General features: G+C 44.3%; 1 protein-coding gene and 1 long non-coding RNA gene across 5 annotated transcripts in view; one reads left to right on the top strand and one right to left on the bottom strand.

Annotated features, from left to right (window-relative positions):
* HK1 (hexokinase 1) overlaps nt 1-6,448 on the top strand; it is a 112,518-nt gene extending 106,070 nt beyond the window's left edge. For all 4 annotated transcript variants that reach the window (XM_074296553.1, XM_074296555.1, XM_074296554.1 and 1 more), the window contains 4 exons: nt 1,855-2,038; nt 4,042-4,197; nt 4,475-4,708; nt 6,103-6,448. In XM_074296553.1, coding sequence (XP_074152654.1) covers nt 1,855-2,038; nt 4,042-4,197; nt 4,475-4,708; nt 6,103-6,259 — 731 coding nt within the window. In that variant the 3' untranslated portion in view covers nt 6,260-6,448. The remainder of the gene's footprint in view (nt 1-1,854; nt 2,039-4,041; nt 4,198-4,474; nt 4,709-6,102) is intronic.
* A 9,612-nt stretch (nt 6,449-16,060) lies between these two features.
* Nucleotides 16,061-18,490, bottom strand: part of LOC141553809 (uncharacterized) — an 11,709-nt gene continuing 9,279 nt past the window's right edge. The window contains exon 2 of the long non-coding RNA XR_012485650.1: nt 16,061-17,824. This is a non-coding gene — a long non-coding RNA (uncharacterized LOC141553809). The remainder of the gene's footprint in view (nt 17,825-18,490) is intronic.

Genomic DNA, 18,490 nt, shown 5'->3' with positions numbered 1-18,490 from the left:
ACGGGTGATGATAGTGATTCTCTGGGAAGAACTGACCCTTATAAGACAGACCCTTGGAGCTAACATATCATGGCCATGTGTCCCCAAATCCTCCCTGAGCCTCCGTTTGTTCATCTGTTAGACACCATGGCCTCCTTGCCGCTCCCTAACATTTCAAGAGCCACCTGACCAAGAACCCCCTGCTGAGAGGGGTCCTCAGGACAACTCTGGCCCCTTATTTCCCAGGGACAGGAGAACAACGGGGTTAGACCCATGTTCCCGTAACTCTGGCTGCTTCCCCTGCTCCCACCCCCAGAAGGAAGGTCAGGGTCCCTCTGCCTCTGTCCCCACCCGTGGGATACCTCTGTTGTTGGCGTGGCTTCCCTAAGTCTTGGGAGCCCAGGGCTCAGCAGGACACTTACAGGGACCACCGTGCTGCTCTGCCACTGACAGAGAGCCCCTGTGTAAAAAATTGGGCTTTTTCCCTATTCCTGTAGCAAAAGCGGAAGATTCTTTATAGAAACATCCTTCCTTTGGGGCCTTTCCTCCCCTTTTCTTTGCAAAACTCTTTCCTCCTAGTTTGGGGCTGAGCCTAAAATGCCGAGGCAGGGTGACGAGGCAGATTTGGGGACCGTGTGCTTCGCCTTCCACCCCAAGAGCACACCCAGGCCTGGGAGGGCAGCTGGGTCAGGGCTCCCCTGGAAGTGAGTCATGGGCGAGGGGAACTCTTGGCAGCGAGAGCTGATCCAGAAAACCCTGACTCACCGTCCCCGCCCTCCCCCGAGCCAAAGAGGAACTCTGGGTCCGGCCTCCCTGTGCCAGTGGTGGAAGGATCCAGGAACCCCTCGTTGGGAAGAGGAGGAAACTGAGGCAGGCAGGTGGAGAGCCTGGCCAGGGTCACACGGCTAGTAAATGTCAGAGGCAGGATTTCTCCTCAGAAGAATGGCCCCTGGCCATCGGGGGGCCCTGAGCAGAGCCCAGCTCTGCCCTCTAGGGCAGCCCCCACTCCCACGTGCTGGGGATGCTTCAGAGCCCAGTCATCCCCCAAACACTTAATTTGCCTCCCTTCCCCCTCCCTGAGAGCCTTTTTGCAGAGAAAAATTATGAAAAAAGGAGGGGGGAACGGAGAAGTACCTCATGCAAACAAAAGGACCGGGTCTGTTAGATGGCATGTACAGTACTCTGCACCTGTGGTGCCCCACCTTCCCTCTGAGTCTGCCTCCAGTGTTTGCTCAGTGGTTTGCAGGTCTCCCCCATTAGACTTGATGGCCGGCACTATTTTTACCTTTCTTTATATGTCCAGTACGGAATACGGTACCTGGCACACAATAGATGCTTAATAAATGCTCCTCTCCACTCTGGCCTCCCTTGAGTCTAGTGTAGAGATGCCCCCTTCTGGACTCTCTGACATTGTGTGACCTTGGAAGTATAAAAGCTCCCCATCAGTCATTGCCATCCTAGTGTGAATTAGCTGAAATAAGTTCCATGAGATCCTCTTCTTGGTGATGAAGATCTTTGTGAGGGCAGCGCTTGTGTGCAGGGAATTGCTGAAAGTCATGCTCAGGGTCATACTGGTAATAAGATGCAGGCTGAATTTGAATCCACATCCTTTTATTTCAAACTATTCCTTCCCTAACACAGTCACAAAGCTTCCTTAGCGATCATGTATCTCACTCAGAATCCTGAGTGGGGAGAGCAAAGGACAGAACAACTGCCCGGTTTCAGGTTAGAGAATCCCTGTGTGACCCTGGACGGGTCCTGTTTCCTCTGTGAGCCGGAGCCGGGGCAGACCAAGCATTTTTAGAAAGGCCGTTTCTAGCCTTCGATTGTTACCATTGAGTCTCACCATTCATGTCCTTTCTTTGCCCAATTCAGGAACCGGAAGCAACGCCTGCTACATGGAAGAGATGAAGAATGTCGAGATGGTGGAGGGGAACGAGGGGCGGATGTGCATCAACATGGAGTGGGGCGCTTTCGGGGACAACGGATGCTTGGAAGACATTAGGACAGAATATGACAGAATTGTAGACGATTATTCCCTCAATGCTGGCAGACAAAGGTAGTGTCCAGGGTGCGGGCAGGTGCAGAATGGGAATGAGAGAAGTGGAAGGGAGGGAAGAAACAAAGGGAGAAAGGAAGTTAGAGAAGGAAGGAAAGAAAGGAAAGAGGAGGAGAGAAAGAAAAGAAGATGGGAGGAAGTGATGAAGATGTGTGAGCATTTTAGACAAGGCGTAGATGCTCAGAAGTGGTTAAAGCGCGGCTGCTCCGTCCTGAAGCATTTAACCCAGGGCTCAAGCTCCCCCCCTGCCCAGCAGACTCCCCCCCCATTCCCCTTTAATGTTTTGGTAGCTCGTGGGGTCCTTCCAGCTTCCCTCCACCGTCAAAGCCGCCTGAGCTGTCTTTGGGATGCAGCCACCGTTGCCAGGGGTTTTAATTCTTTGTTTTTACCGGAAAGCCCAAAGTACTCAGTGGCTTCTGAGTTCTAAGAACGGGTTGGCGAGGTCCGGGGGGCGAGAGGGGGCGAGAGGAGGATGACTGGATTGGGAACCAGAGGGATCCATTTACACCTAAATCATTTTCTCTGAGTCTCAGTTTCCCCTGAGCTGTGGAGGAGGAGGGAGCCCACCAGGAGGAGAACCCCTCCCCAAAGTCCCCCACAAGTCTCACAGCTACACCCCCGTCACGTGACCCGAAGGCAGGAACACCCTTCTGTAATTCTCCTGGGGGAGAAGGAGCTCTCCCCTCCCCCAGCAGTTTCCCACCTGACATAATCTCTTGAGGTTACTGGTAGTGTCCAAGCAACTTAGATGCTTGTGGTACCATGATGGAGGTATTTGGCGCCACCTGGTGGTTTCAGACTGCCATAAAGGGAACGGGCCTTAGGATCAGGGCTGTTGGATGCGCGGGGAAGGCTTCCTCTGGCCGGGGAGGGATCCTGCTCAGAAATGGCGAGCTCCCAGAGCAGAGAGGCAGTCGTGGGCTGGTGCGCTCAGAGAGGGTCACTGTCCACCACAATCCCAGCTAGCAAGAGGATGTGAGATGTAACGTACCGGAATTGGGGGGATGCAAGGGGAAAAAAAGATCAATGAATTGGGCTCACAACTAAAAACTAGAAAAGGAGCACATTAAATATCTCCTCCCTCCCCCCTCCCCCCCATCAGATAACAAATTTGAAATTCCAAAAATAAAAGGAGAGATCAATAAAATTGATAAGTAAAAAAAACGATTGAATTATTGAATTAATAATATTGAATTAATAAATACAACTAAAAGTTGGTTTTATGAAAAAAACCAACAAAACAGATAAACCCTTAGTTAATTTGATTAGAAATAGGAAAGAGGAAAATCAAATTATTAGCCTCAAAAATGAAAAGGGAGAACTATCTACCCATGAAAGGGAAATCAGAGCAATAATTAGGAGTTACTTTACCCAACTATAGCTAGTAAACTGACCTCAGAGGGTCCTCTATTGCAGCCCCCCATTCTACAGATGAGAAAACTGGTGACTTGCCAAGGTCTCATAGGTATCAGAGGTGAGAGGTGAACCCAGCTCCTCCAAATTCAAATCCAAGTTGAACCCAACTGTTGAAGGAAGCTGAAAGAACACATGATAGCAGGGGCTAAGAGCCAACTCTCCTTTGGCTTGTCCTGAGCCACAGGGGAGGGACGCCTCTATTATGTGCTCTCCTCCTAGGGATGCTTGGGATTGCTCCACTCTTACCCTTATCAGTTATGAAAATCCTGCATGCATTGGGTGGTGCAGAGGGCTTCAGACTTAATTAACCAGCTGAGTAAGCTTGCATGTCACTTCCCTTATGTGCCTCAGTTTCCTCGTCTACAAAGAGAGTTGGACTCCATGGTTTCTGAAGCCCTTTCTGCCTTGAAATCCCCCTCTCCTCTGAGAGTCAGTGAGAGTCAGGCTTAGGGGACAGCCATGGCTTTCTGGGAAACGTCTCCCGGTCTAGCTGCCTGTCACTGATGGCGATGCTCCGGGATAGCCCGCTGTGTAGAATCCCATGGAGGCTGTGATACCTTCTTAGCACTTCTTCCTTCCTGTTTCAGATATGAGAAGATGATTAGTGGTATGTACTTGGGAGAAATTGTCCGGAACATTTTAATTGACTTCACACGAAAGGGTTTCCTGTTCCGAGGTCAGATCTCTGAGGCCCTGAAGACCCGGGGAATCTTTAAGACCAAGTTCCTGTCACAGATTGAAAGGTAAGTGCAGCGAGAGGGAGACTGAGCTCCTAACCATTTCCCTAAGTAGCACGTTAAATGTTCCTTCTCCTTTTCTTTTTCCTCCCCATCTTGTCTCCCCCTCCTCCTCTTTTTGCATGTTAAATAAGGCAGGTCACCATTGGACCTCAAGAACCTCATTTGTAAAATGGTAGTAGGAATCTGGACTTTTCCCTAATTCTAGGTAAGACTCAGCCTTACTTCCTCCAAGAAAAAAACGTCAACTCTTTGTCCTTGTTTTTCCCTTTCCTCCCTGCAGCGATAGGTTAGCCCTGCTCCAAGTCCGAACGATTCTGCAGGATCTGGGCCTGAACAGCACCTGCGATGACAGTATCCTCGTCAAGATGGTCTGTGGGGTGGTGTCCAAGAGGGCTGCGCAGCTCTGCGGGGCTGGGATGGCGGCCGTCGTGGAAAAGATCAAGGAGAACCGGGGCCTGAAGACCCTTAATGTGGCCGTAGGAGTCGATGGGACGCTCTACAAACTCCATCCGCAGTAAGTCTCCTTGGCTTAATCTCCTGCAGACGCTTCCTGGGAGAGGGGGTCAGCCTAGGCAGTCATTTCAGTCAAGTGTGAGTCTCCCTGACCCCAACGGAAGATTTCTTAGCAAAGATACTGACAAGGTTGGTCATCTCCTCCAGCACCTACTGGGGCCTTTTCTTATGCCATTCTTAATAGAGGATACTCCTCCTCGAGGATTCCTTTTTCTCTCAAGGGCAGTATCAAACATCTCAATCAAACTTGAAGTTTGTAAGGTATAGTGCCTAGTATACAGCAGGGACTTAATAAGTGCTTATTCTCTCCCCTAGGCATCTTTGGGCTCATCATTAATGACTGTTGCATTTTCAACTCTGCTTCAATTTGCTGTGTCTTATAGATTCTTCCACAACTTTATCATTTCTTCTTCCTCCTGCTCCTCCTCCTCCTCCTTTGAATTCCTTTTCCCCATCTTTTTTCCCCTCCTCCTCTTCCTTCTCTTCCTCTTCTCTTGTTCTTCTCCTTCCTCTTCTTGTAATCCTTCTCTCCTCTCTTCCTCATCCTTTTCTCCTTCTTCCTCTTCTTGTCCCTCTCATTTCTTCTCTCTCCCCCTCTTCCTCTCCTTCTGTCTTATTGTTTCCCTTCTCTCCCCTCTTCCCTTTCCTCCTCTTCTTCCCCTTTCTTCTCTCTGCTCCTCTTCCTATTCATCCTCTTTCTTCCTTCTCCTTGTCTCTCTCCTTACCTTGCTCTCCTCTTCTTTCTCCCCTCCTTTCTCTTCTACTTCCTCCTATTTCCTCTCCTTTCTTTTCTTGTTTCCCTCCTCTCCTCCCTCTCTTCTTCCTCCTCCTTTTCTCTTTGTTCCCCTCTCCTTTTCCTCTTCCTTCTCCTTTTCTTTTTCCTCCCCATCTTGTCCCCCCTTTCCCCTCTTCCTTCTCCTTGCTATCATTTCTAAGATGCTTTTTAGTTTCAAAATGTTCCAAATATCATTCACTTGATCCTCCCAACAATCGGGGAAGGGAGGGAAATGCTGTGAGCCCCCTTTTTACAGATGAGAAATTGAGAGACAGAGGTTAAGTGGCTTGGCCGGGGTCACACAGTGTCCAAGCTTCTTCCTGATTCCCGATCCCCTGCGCTAAGCTGCTTTCTGCAGTGTCCTTTGCAGGATGCTCCATGTCTGACCCAGCTTTCTTAGGCTCACAAGAGATCTCATCTCAGGCTGGGCCCTTCAGCCCAATTCCCTCTCCTGACAGATGAGAAAACAAGCCAAGGAGGTTGCCCAAGTATTGTCCAAGGAAGAGCATCCGAACAGGACTTGTGTGGAAGACACAAGAGCTGGGGGAGGGGGTGTTCCGGCAGGGCCGGCCGCCATTTCCACCACCCCCTCTGTGACCCCCTCTCTCCCTCTCTCCTAGCTTCTCTCTGATCATGCACCAGACAGTGACCCAGCTGGCCCCCAACTGTAACGTGAAATTCCTCCTCTCCGAAGATGGCAGTGGGAAAGGAGCAGCCCTCATCTCGGCCGTCGGGGTGAAGCTCCGGGACGCCAAGGCCAAGGCCAAGGCCAGCTAAGAGCCTGCTCCCAGTCCGCTGTGCCCTCGGAGGAGCCCGTTCCCCTTCTCTTTCTCTCTCTCTCTCTCTCTCTTTTCTCTACACTCCTCCATCCTCCTTCCTTGGGTAGCCTGAACTGAACGCACACCAGACCCTGCCGATGTATCGAGAGCCCTGTAGACCTCAAGGCATAAAGAACTTGGGTGCAAAGTTGCGTGTGTGCTGTCGCTGATCTCTCACCCTGGGAGCCCCTCTTTCCGCCCTGTCTCCCCCCCTCCCCCCGCCCCTGTCGCTGTTCTGCATGTATCTGTACCCGCTGGGCTGTCCAATCTTCACCCATGAGTTAGTGATTTATCTGGTCCTCTAAGTTATTTATTGATTTGACGTGGAAGTTCCACCACCCAGAAGACTCTGCTCCTCCGCTGCCCTCGGGAACACGTCCTCTCTGTGAAACGTATTATCAGAAATGTCCGGATTCCTGCCGCTTCCCCGGAGTTCCCCGGAATCCAGAGCCTCCCTGTGGGGAGGGGGCTGGCCTGAGGGGCCGGTGACTGCCTGCTGCTCGTGATGGTCACGCGTATGTGTGTGTGTCTGTGTGTGAGTGTGAGTGTGAGGGCCGCCTCACCCTCTCCTCCTTCCCGTCCCCGAAGGATCTCCACCTCCACCTCCAGCCTCATTGTTTTCACAGGCCGTGTCTTGTGTGACCGTGATCTCTGTACCATTCCAGTAGCCGGAGCCTTGCTTGGGCTGATCATGGGGGTTGGAGGGGCTTTTTCTCGGAGTGGCCAAGCCGAGATGCCCCGGGGTTCTGGTGGTTTTGGGGCCTCCCACTAGGCCATGTCCCAAAGCCCCCCTTTGTCCCCTTCCTGCCCAGAACCGCCGTGTGACTGTCAGGTGTGAGGAGGGACCCTTCCCCTCTGTGTCTAGTACTGTATCCCAGCACTCATCCTGCCAGCCCTCACTCTGTCACGGGTCTCCAGCAAGGGCTCTCCTTCCCTGGCCCCTATCTGGGATAACCACAGGCTGGGGACAGAGATGGAGAGTCCTTCTCAGTAGCTCCTCCCCTCCCCCAGCTGGGGCCAGGGATGGTAGATGTGAAACTAGAAGGGGTCTTGTAGGAAGGTCACAGGTCTCAGAGGCAGGATTTGAACTCAGATCCTATGACAGCAGAGTTGGTGTCCTTTACACTGGACCACAAAACCTGGAGATGGGAGCGCCTGGTTTGAATTTAATGAGGAGACAGGGATAACCGCTCTTCGACCTGCCATGTCCAAACCAAGGCCCTTCTGTCTCTCCGTGACCACGAAGCTAAGTAGATTCTTTCCCTGCCAGGTGTTCCCATCCCAAGACTAACAATTCTTTGAACCGGCGTGCGCCCTGCCAGGGCCAGGTGAAGTTGGCAGGCTCTGTTTTCTGCTCTTCCTGCCCAAAAATCACTCTCTGCCACGGGAGGAACTCACCTGGTCCCAACTTCCCCCCTTCCTGCCTGCCCCCAGACAGTCTCACCCACGGCTTCCTTCCTCGGCCGCCATCTTGAATCCCCTCCCCTCCTTGGATCCCGTGTCCCCCGTGTCCTGCGCACTGTGACTGAATGTTGTGAGGTGCCGTGTTTGTCCGCTTCGCCGTTACTGCAGCTTGTGGTGTGTCCGCCCTCGGGGACTGCATGCCCGCGTGGTGAGGACGGGGAGGATGTCCTTCCTTTGTCGCATCGGCAGTGACCGTGCCCGCGGCGCCGTGATCTTTGTGGAGAAAACAGACAAACAGCATTAAAATCTTTTGATGTCGGCTCAATGTGTGGAATCGTTCTTTTTGGAGAATCTTGGAGGAAGCTGTGATACCTCAGGAAGAAAAGGGACTTCTCATCGATCCGATCTAGGTCCAGTGTGACCTAGAAATTGGGGGCGGCTCTCAGGGCTCATCCATGGGGTTGAAGGTTCTGGAGCCAGTGGTGGGCAGACAAGCTCCTGGGGCATATAGCCGATTATATGACTTGCTCAGTCACACAATTAGGAAATGTCTGAGGCGCGTTTTGAATTCAGGTCTTCCTGACTCAGGCCCACCTTCTGAACACCATGTAGCATCCTTTGTGGACCAGTCCTGAACCTTTCAAAGAACCAGACTGGCGGGCCTCTTAAAGTTCATCAGGCTCCCTGAAGGGGCCAAACAGCTGCCTGCACATCTGGGCAGACGCTGCTCCTTTGTTCCAGGGACACACTTCTTGGTCCCCTAGATCTCATTCTGAATGCCCTGCCTCCTGTATCTGGACCTCTGAGGCCATCTCCTCCAGTGACCACCTAGGCAGGACGTCCCCTCTGCTCCCCACCCATGGTCTCCTCAAGCTGGCCGCTAGAGAGTGACCATCTGCGCCCTCCTGGGCAGTCATTCTATTTCGAAAGAGCCGTATGGGTTAATAGTCTTTCTTTAAAGGATTTTTAAAATCTTTAAAGGATTAGTTGCTCTGCAGATTGGACCTGGGTCTGGAGGCAGGCGCTAATTTTAGGGACAATCCAGGCTAAATGTATCCTGTTTTGCTGATGCGAAAACACATTTGGGACACTTGTGAATCACACAGGTATGTTTGACCCTTCTCTACCTAGGGTTGGTCCAAAGAAAATTAGCTACAAAGAAATAAAAGCCGCCTCTGAGAGCTCTCCCTGCCTCCCAGGTTCTCTGGGAATGTGGAGTGAAAAAGCAGAAAGAACTGATCTGGGACCTAGGAGACCACCATCAAATCCAGGCTAACTTGCTCTGTGGCCTTCACTTTAAGGGTCACTTCACTCAATGAGAGACTTGGATAATATCTCAAAGGCTCCCCCCCCCTTCCAGCCCTTGCATTACAACCTTTTTATAAATTATTATACTTTTCCAACTTTGACATTGTGTTCCAACTTTTCCCCTCCTTTCCCCTAGATGGCAGGTGGTCCCATACATGTTAGATATGTTAAAGCATATATTAAAGCCAATATATGTATCCATATTTATAGTTATCTTGCTGCACAAGAGAAATCAGATCTAGAAAGAAGGGAAGAAAAAACCTGAGAAGGAAAATAAAAAGGCAAGCAAACAATAACAAAAAGTGGAAATGCTGTGTTCACACTTTCTGAATTATTTTTAAAAATTCAATTCTGTCTACTTTCTCTCCCACCTCCCCAAATGCAATGGAGAATCCTTATAATGAATCAGCATAATCAAGCAAAATAATTTTATGTACTTTTCATACCCTATATTTATGCATTTTTATTTTTTAAAGATTTATGTTTCCCTTCCCCTTGTCAAGCACACACATTCCCAAATTGGTTATATCCAAAACAATTTACCCTCGATCTGGAGAGAGTCCATCAACTTTATTTGGAAGTGGTGAGCACGAATTGATATCCAACTGAATTGTGGTAGATCATTTGCAAAATCATTTATAGTTGATCATTGTTAGTGTAGCAATTGTTCTCTTGGTTCTCCTCACTTCACTTTGCCTCAATTCATATAAGTTCCCACATTTTTCTGAAACTATCCTTTTCAGCACTTCATATAGACCACAGTATTCCATCATATTCATAAACCATTGATGGTAAACATTAATTTTACCTGTACTAGATTGGTCCTAGCTTATTTCTCTTTCCACAGGAGCAGAGACTTCATAAGATTTAGAACTGGAAAAAACCTTAGATATCATCTAGTTCACCTTTCTAATTGTACAAATGGGGAAACAAGCCCAGAAAGGTGAAGTTCCTCTGCCAAAGTCACACAGCAAATATATGTCAGCCTTAATTCAAGCCTTTGGGTCTCAGTTTCCTCATTGTAAAGTGAAGATAATCAGATACACCTTATAGCATACAAGGTTATGGTGACAATCAGATGCTTTTAGAGAGGTGGAAGTCCTTGATTATCTCCAGGGAAGAAATCATCACTGACTGCGTTTTAGAGCATCTTACTCTGGCCCATGAGCTGGGGTTAATAATGATTGATATCAATAGTATTGGGCTATTCAATGTGCAAGATGCTCCTTTTCAACAATCCCACAGGTAAGTAGATAAAGTAGAGTATTAATAGTCTGATTTTATAGATGAGGAAAGTGAGCTAGGGGTTAAATGTGGCCCCATGGTCACATGATTAGAAAGGGGCAGAGGTAGGATTAGAATCCAGGGCTTTCTGATGTCAAGTCTAGTACCAACCTGTAGAAAGTTGATGGAGAGCTGGGAATATTGGTTGGAAGCATCTGGTAGGTGAACCTCCAGGAGTCAGAATGAGAGAACCAAACTGCTCCAAGCCATGGAACTGATTCATGGTATATGTAGGGTTTTCCCCTCAGCATTTTGAATGGTATTTTATTTTTCTAAGTATACACAAAGATAGTTTTCAACATTCATCTTTACAAAACCTTGTATTCCAACTTTTTTCTCCCTCTCCTCTCTCCCCTCTCCAGGACATCAGGCAATCTAAGTTAAATGTATGCAGTTCTTCTAAATATATTTCCATATTCATCATACTAAACAAACAAACAAACAAAAATATTAGATTAAAAGGGAAAAAGCATGAGAAAGGAAAATAAACCCAAGCCAATAACAAAAGTGAAAATACTGTTATGATACACTTTCAGTTCATATGGCCCTCTGGGTGCAGATCCCTCTCTCCATCACAACTCTATTGGAATTGCCTTAAATCACCTCGTTATTGAAAAAGCCACGTCCATCAGAGTTGATCATCACACAGTCTTTTTACTGTGTACAATGTTCTTTTGGTTCTGCTTACTTCACTCAGCATCAGTAAGTTTTTCCAGGCTTTTCTGAAGTCAGCCTGCTCATCATTTCCTATAGAACAATAATCTATTACCATAACTTACTCAGCCATTCCCCAACTGATGGACATATGATGTAGATTTTTTATTTGTTCTGCTGAGAAATCAGAATTTATTTTCTCCAGCCATCATTTTATAATAGAAAGAACCCAGGGTCCAAGTCCCAACTCTGACACAACCGTGATCTTCGGCAGTTTGCTCCTCTCTGTGAGATGGGGAGTCGAGGGAGGTGTTGGATACTGAGTCTTTCTTTGTTCTAAAAGTAAAGAATCTGATTGAGAGCTGCTAAGGCCCTCACAGGACATTTAGTCCACCCTCTTCATTTTCCAGAAGACAAAACTGAGTCACAGCTAATGGGAGAGAAGGGTTTCAACCCAGATACTTTGAGGGACATAGTTTCCATTAAACCCCATTTTGAGTATTCCAGAAGTGGTGAGAGGCTCTTAGGTATGGTTATCTCTGTGGCTCAGGGCCACCTTAACAGAGTAAGTGACTACAATGCTATCTAGTAAAGATACAACTACCCCCTGGGAAGGGTATTAAACTGTTTTCTGGGATTGAGCTAGCTGGATCACTTTTTCATCTACTTTCAAAATATTGCTTTTTAATTTTTTAATTTTAATTTTTTTAGTATTTTTTTCCAGTTACATGTAGAAACAATCTCAATATTCCTGTTTAAAATTTTTTGATTTGAAATTCTCTTCTCTCCTTATCCCTACACTGAGAAAGCAAGCAGTTTGATATACCTTATACACATGTAGTCATGCAAAACACTTCCATATTAGTCATGTTGTAAAAGAAAACATAGACAAAGAAAAAAAACACAAAACACCCCAAGGAAAATAAAGAAAAAGTGTGCTTCAATCTGTATTCAGATTTTATCAGTTCTTTTTCTGGAGATAGACAACATTTTTCACCATATTTTTCAGCACTGAGTTGAATCATTGTATTGCTTAGAAGAGTTAACATTCACAATTGATCACTTTACAATATTGCTGTTACTGCATACAATATTAGGAAAGCACAGTTTTTTTAAATGTTATTTAATTTTTAGGTTATGCATATGCATTCATTTTAAACATATGTCCATTTGAGTCATATTGGGGAAGAAAAATCAGAACAAAAGAGAAAAACCATAAGAAAAAAACAAAACAAAGGGAAAAAGGTGAAAACAGTACACTTAAATCCACATTCAGGAGAGCACTTTGTTAAAAATTAAAGTGATATGTAAATATTAGTTGATATTTTCTGACTTGGTTTTGGTGACTTTCCTTTTTCTTTTTAGCACACACTCCATTTTATAGAATTCCAAGAATTAGGAAGGCCCTTTAGAGAACAGTGTCTGCTTGTCCAGGGACACAGCTTGTTTTTGCTTTCCACTGGACAGATAAGGATTGAATTTCCAAACTATATAAAAGGGAGGAGTTGGGGAGAGAGTAAAGGAAAAGGGATGACATTTGTGACTCAAGCAAAGCAAAGAAGAAGGGACGCCCATCAGAGTCCAGTTGGAAGTTGGTACCTAAATTCTCTCTCTTGATCATTGGGAGTTTCTGGGAAAGATGTTTTTTCTGGCAGAAAGTGACATTTTGGGATGTTTTTATTGATGGTCAACAATAGTGACTGGCTCTGGGAAAGTTTTAGCTTGTTTTCATCAGGTAGGGTGACTCAGAGAAAGCTAAGTCGGAAACCAGAACGAAACCTAGGGAGTGGAATGTTTGGATGAACCCAACATTCGGGCTAATGGAGATTAATCAAGAACACAGGGAAAATAGTCATCTGTTCCCATTGGTGCTTCATTGGGATCCAATGGTGACTCTGGCTTTGCCAGATAAGCCAAGCTAGGGTAGTGTGTGTGTGTGTATACCAATGTGAAAAGGTTTCAGGTACTGCCTGGGTGACATCCTACCTAGCTTAGCACAGTGCCAGGTACTTAGTAGGTACTTAATAAATGCTATTCACTGATTGATTGATTAGCTTAGCTTAGTGAAGCTTATCTCCAGCATCTCAAACCACCAGGTGATGAAGCCTTTGGCAGCCGAGACCCATGAAACACATAAAAATCCAGAATGGCCTCCATTCCCGTGTAGTGCCCACTCCTGCTTTTCTACTTATAGTGCCATGATGGTGGAAAGTAGGCAGAGGCTGCTGAGGAACACACACTTTTAGATTGCTAAATTTTAATTTTAGATTGTTGGTACTCTAAATGTGAGATCTTTCTCAAGTGATGAACAAGTTGATATGTTACTATGGGAACTGAACCATTCATACCATAAATGAAATCAAATATAAAGAAGCTGCCGATGGATGGAAAGATGACTCTCAGGTTCCCCTGGAGGAAACCAATTAAAGGGGCCAGCTGGGTTGTGTCCATGAGCCCAAGAAGCATCATTTCATGTGATGTCAGCAAAAAGATCATCCTGAAGATAATTGCAGATGATGCTTAATCTATAAAGTACTTGGCAAAATTATCCAAGCCAAGTCAACATATGGCTTGTTGTTGTCTATTATTTGTGGAAGGGACTGTAATAATAAGCTAGAAAGTAGAGTTCTAGATTATTAATTTGTTTTTACCAAACTGTCATTTCTTTGAGTATCAATATAAATTGGCAACTTCTTTGTACTTTCTAGTGAATTATTTAGCATACTACTAAAAATTAAGTGTACACAGCAAAGAACAAAAAAATTAACTTTCAAGGAAGCAAAGAAAAGATGGACACCCAGGAATATAATTTATTTTATTATTATTATTATTTTTGAAATTGAATTTATTGTTTTATATATATATCTTTTATTAAAGTGATTTTTTTGTTTTTTGTTTTTTTAAATTAATTTTTATAATTATAACATTTTTTGACAGTACATATGCATAGGTAATTTTTTTTTTTTTAACATTATCCCTTGTACTCCCTTCTGTTCCAAATTTTTCCCCTCCTTCCCTCCACCCCCTCCCCTAGATGGCAGGCATTCCCATACATATTAAATATCTTACAGTATATCCTAGGTACAATATATATGTGCAGAACCGAATTTTGTTGTTGTTGTTGCAAAGGAAGGATTGTATTCACAAGGTAAAAATAATCTGGGAAGAAAAAAAAAAAAAAGCTCACAGTTTACACTCATTTCCCAGTGTTCTTTTTCTGGATGTAGCTGATTCTGCCCATCATTGATCAATTGGAATTGGATTAGCTCTTCTCTATGTTGAAGATATCCATTTCCATCAGAATACATCCTCATACAGTATCATTGTTGAAGTGTATAATGATCTAGTTCTGCTCGTTTCACTCAGCATCAGTTGATGTAAGCCTCTCCAAGCCTCTCTGTATTCCTCCTGTTGGTCATTTCTTACAGAACAATAATATTCCATAACATTCATATACCATAATTTACCCAACCATTCTCCAGTTGATGGACATCCATTAATTTTACAGTTTCTAGCCACTACAAAAAGGGCTGCCACAAACATTTTGGCACATACAGGTCCCTTTCCCTTCTTTAGTATTTCCTTGGGATATAAGCCCAGGAGTAGCACTGCTGGGTCAAAGAGGGTATGCACACTTTGATAACTTTTGGGGCATAATTCCAGATTACTCTCCAGAATGGTTGGATCCGTTCACAACTCCACCAACAATGCATCAGTGTCCCAGTTTTCCCACAGCCCCTCCAACATTCATCATTATTTATTCCTGTCATCTTAGCCAATCTTACAGGTGTGTAGTGGTATCTCAGAGTTCTCTTAATTTGCATTTCTCTGATCAATAGTGATTTGGAACACTCTTTCATATGAATGGAAATAGTTTCAATTTCATCATCTGAGAATTGTCTGTTCATATCCTTTGACCATTTATCAATTGGAGAATGGCTTGATTTCTTATAAATTAAAGTCAATTCTCTGTATATTTTGGAGATGAGGCCTTTATCAGAACCTTTAACTGTAAAAATGTTTTCCCAATTTGTTACTTCCCTTCTAATCTTGTTTGCATTAGTTTTGTTTGTGCAGAAACTTTTTAATTTGGTGTAATCAAAATGTTCTATTTTGTGATCAATAATGGTCTCTAGTTCTCCTTTAGACACAAACTCCTTCCTCCTCCACAAGTCTGAGAGGTAGACTATCCCATGTTCCTCCAATTTATTTATGATTTCGTTCTTTATGCCTAAATCTTGGACCCATTTTGATCTAATCTTTGTATGTGGTGTTAAATGTGGGTCCATGCCTAGTTTCTGCCATTTGTTATATATTTTGAATCCTCCCTGATGTTCTGGTGGGCACATGATGATGTTCTGTTTTGTTTTTTATTTTCCTTTTCCTTTTTTCTATTCTTGGTTTTTTCTTATTTTGTATTTAGTTCAATAATTTTTTTTAAAGAGATTAAGTGACTTGCTCACCCAAAGCAGGAATCAAACCTAGGAATTCTCAGTTTGAAGGTGGTTTATATCCTATTTGGAAATCACTACTCAGTTTCCTCACCTGCAAAATGGGGATAATAAAATCTATAGCACTCACCTGAAGGGATATTAGTGATTTCTATCTTCATGGAGTTAGAGATACAATAAGCTCTGACCATCTTTCCCCAAATGGAAATTGACTACATCTCAACAGATAAGAAACAACTGTTTGTGAAGAAAAAAATAAATTCTCTTCTGCATGTAGTCTGTGTGTGTAGTCAGACAATTAGTAGAAGTAAAGGTCAAAATTAGCATCATATTGAGAGGAAAAGGAGAGATGGCATTGCATAAGAATACAACAGATTCAGCTCAATCTATTTAGACAATTTGTTAACTTTGCGAAATGGACAAAATGAAGATATTGATTTTGACTACCACTATTTTCTTTTTTTCCCATTTTTTGGGTGTGAGGCAACTTTCACTGTTAAGTGACTTTCCCAGGGTCACATAGCTAGTAAGTGATCACCATTTATTAGAGAAGTTTAACTAATCTAAATAATCAGCACAATGAAAAGGCCAGACTAGCCCAGAAACATCATAAGTCAACAAGTTTCTTGCCAACCAGAAAGGTCTGATAGCCAAGATTAGTGGTGGTTTAATATATGTTTATTTATAAAATGGAAGATGGTAGGTGATTATAAATGGTATTGAATTCTGATACAGCAAAAGACAATAAGAATGGAAAAAAAACCTGTAGGAATTTGAGAGAATTCAACTGTAGATAACGCTAGATGGCTAAATAGCAAATACAAACAAAATTCAAATTTAATGGGCCAATGTTTCTACAGTTTTCCAATATCCACATCTGATGAAGAAATACAAGAGTAGTTGGATCTTACCCAAATAATACAAGTTGGAAGGTGATAGAAGACTGATTTTTAAGACATTTGAGAGGAAAAATTCCAAAATAATTATTAGAAAAAAATTACTAAGAAGACAGTTGATCCATATACCCACTTTCTCAATATATATCATTCTTGTATTCTACAAAGGTAAAATTAAATTGATGATGAATGTCCAGATCATAACATTCAGTTGAATGGGCAGCCTATTAAATAACTCCATGAGTATGTAGATTTGGGAGAGATACTACAAATGTATCATGAGTTGAGACCAGAATGGACTAGCAAGAGGAAAACAGATTGTCTTGCATTTGGGAAGTCCCTTCAACGATCCCAGCTGTCCTCTGCTACAAAATCCATCAGCATTCTCCCAGTGACACTGTGTGGCTTTGAATTACAGACTACCACAGTTTCTGGAGAATCAAAATTGTGGGTGACTGAAAAGGCTTAGAACTGAGTTGGAATCCCAACTGTGTGACCTCTAAGTCTTGGCTTCCTTGTCTGTTAAATGTTTCTTTCAATTTTGAATCTAAGTGAATGTATGTCCTCTATGTGATGATCACATAAGAAAATAGATAACATTTTATGAACACTTTACACATATTATCTATTTTGAGTCTGACAACAATCCTGTAGGGGAGAGAGTCCCATTTTAGAGATAAAGAAACTGAGGCTGAAAGAGGTTTTAAGTGAATTATCCAGGATTATACAGCTACTTAGTGTAAAACAGGACTTGGATTCAAGCTAGCATCTTTTTGTAACTGGAGAAATACTCTTGGAATTGGAATATGCTGTATAAATATAAGACTTTACTCAAATGGCAGAGAGACAAATTTAGGATTGTTAAAGAAAAACTTGCTAAGAACTTGGAGCTGTCAGAAAGGGTATGAGCTGTCCCAAGAGGTGGTGGGAGGTCTTCGAACACAGGCTGAGTATAACTGATTCTCAGGAGTGTGGAAGAGGAGAATCTTCTATGAGTGGCCGTTGGTCTAGATGGCTACTGAGGCTGCTAAATGGAGGGGGCCAGGTGTAGTGAAAAGCACACTGGACACGAAGGAAGACAATCTGCTTCATGGCTTAGTTAAAGGCAAATGAAGTATCTAGAGACACTGAGACACCCCATGTCTTCAAAAATGCTAGAAGCTGATGGGGATGTCCTTCTTCATCCTACATCCTCTGGGTGGATGGATGGGTAAAACTTCCAAATCTCATTGCTGATGTCGAGGACTGTGCTTATTGCCTTTGTCTCCTCAGCCCTCGGCATCATCACACACAGCACTTAGCACAGTCCTTAAGTGCTTAATAAATGCTTTCTGACTGACTGTAAACAGTCATTAACACTATATAAAGACTACACTTCTCTACTTTTGTTCACCACTCTTTGCTTCCTTTTCTCCTCCTCACGTGGTCTGAACCTTAAACATGGCACTCAGAACCCAGGGGTTGCTCAGTCAATGTTGCTGATCCAGGGATCTTCGTGGCTCTAGAGTTGTGAGGAGCAAGTGGACCCTGGGAAGGGAACAGTGATGAGACAAAGTGATCAAGAGCCACAGCTGCTTGCTGGGAAGTCACACACATGTGGATGTATATGTGCATATACATTCACATGCATACATTCAGATATATGAATATGTACATACATACACACATATGAATACATACGCATGCCTACACACATATATTTATACTTATTTGGTAAGATAAGGGCCAGCCTGAAGAGCAGGAGAGAGAATGCTGGCTGCCCCCAGAAAAGAGACGAAAAAATCTTCCTTCCTCTCCCCCTTTCTCCTCTTTTCCGTCAGGGACAGATCTAGCACCAGATGTGGCCTTTGGGGACATCTATCCCAACCCCCTTGGGGTAGAGATGAGAAAATAAAGCTGTGAAGTGCTTCCCCAAAGAGGTAAGTGACTGAGGGTGGGATTTGAATCCAGGTCTTCTGACTTCAAAGTTAGTGTTCATCCACTTTTTCAGTCTTCTTCCCCCCCTACAGAATTAGGGGACTTTGGCCATAGAATCCTGCACGTACAGTCAAGATCACAAACCCTTTCTTTTTAAAAATCTTCATCCTGAGGGATGACACACTGGAATAAATTCAGGAATAAAGGTGATGGGGGGGGGGAAGTTAAATTTGTTCAGGAAAAAAAAAGGGATGCTGGAGTCAAAGGGAGGAGATA

The sequence above is a fragment of the Sminthopsis crassicaudata genome, chromosome 2, assembly GCF_048593235.1.
Source record: "Sminthopsis crassicaudata isolate SCR6 chromosome 2, ASM4859323v1, whole genome shotgun sequence".
NCBI lineage: Eukaryota > Metazoa > Chordata > Mammalia > Dasyuromorphia > Dasyuridae > Sminthopsis > Sminthopsis crassicaudata.
This window is presented reverse-complemented; position numbering and strand designations above follow the sequence as displayed.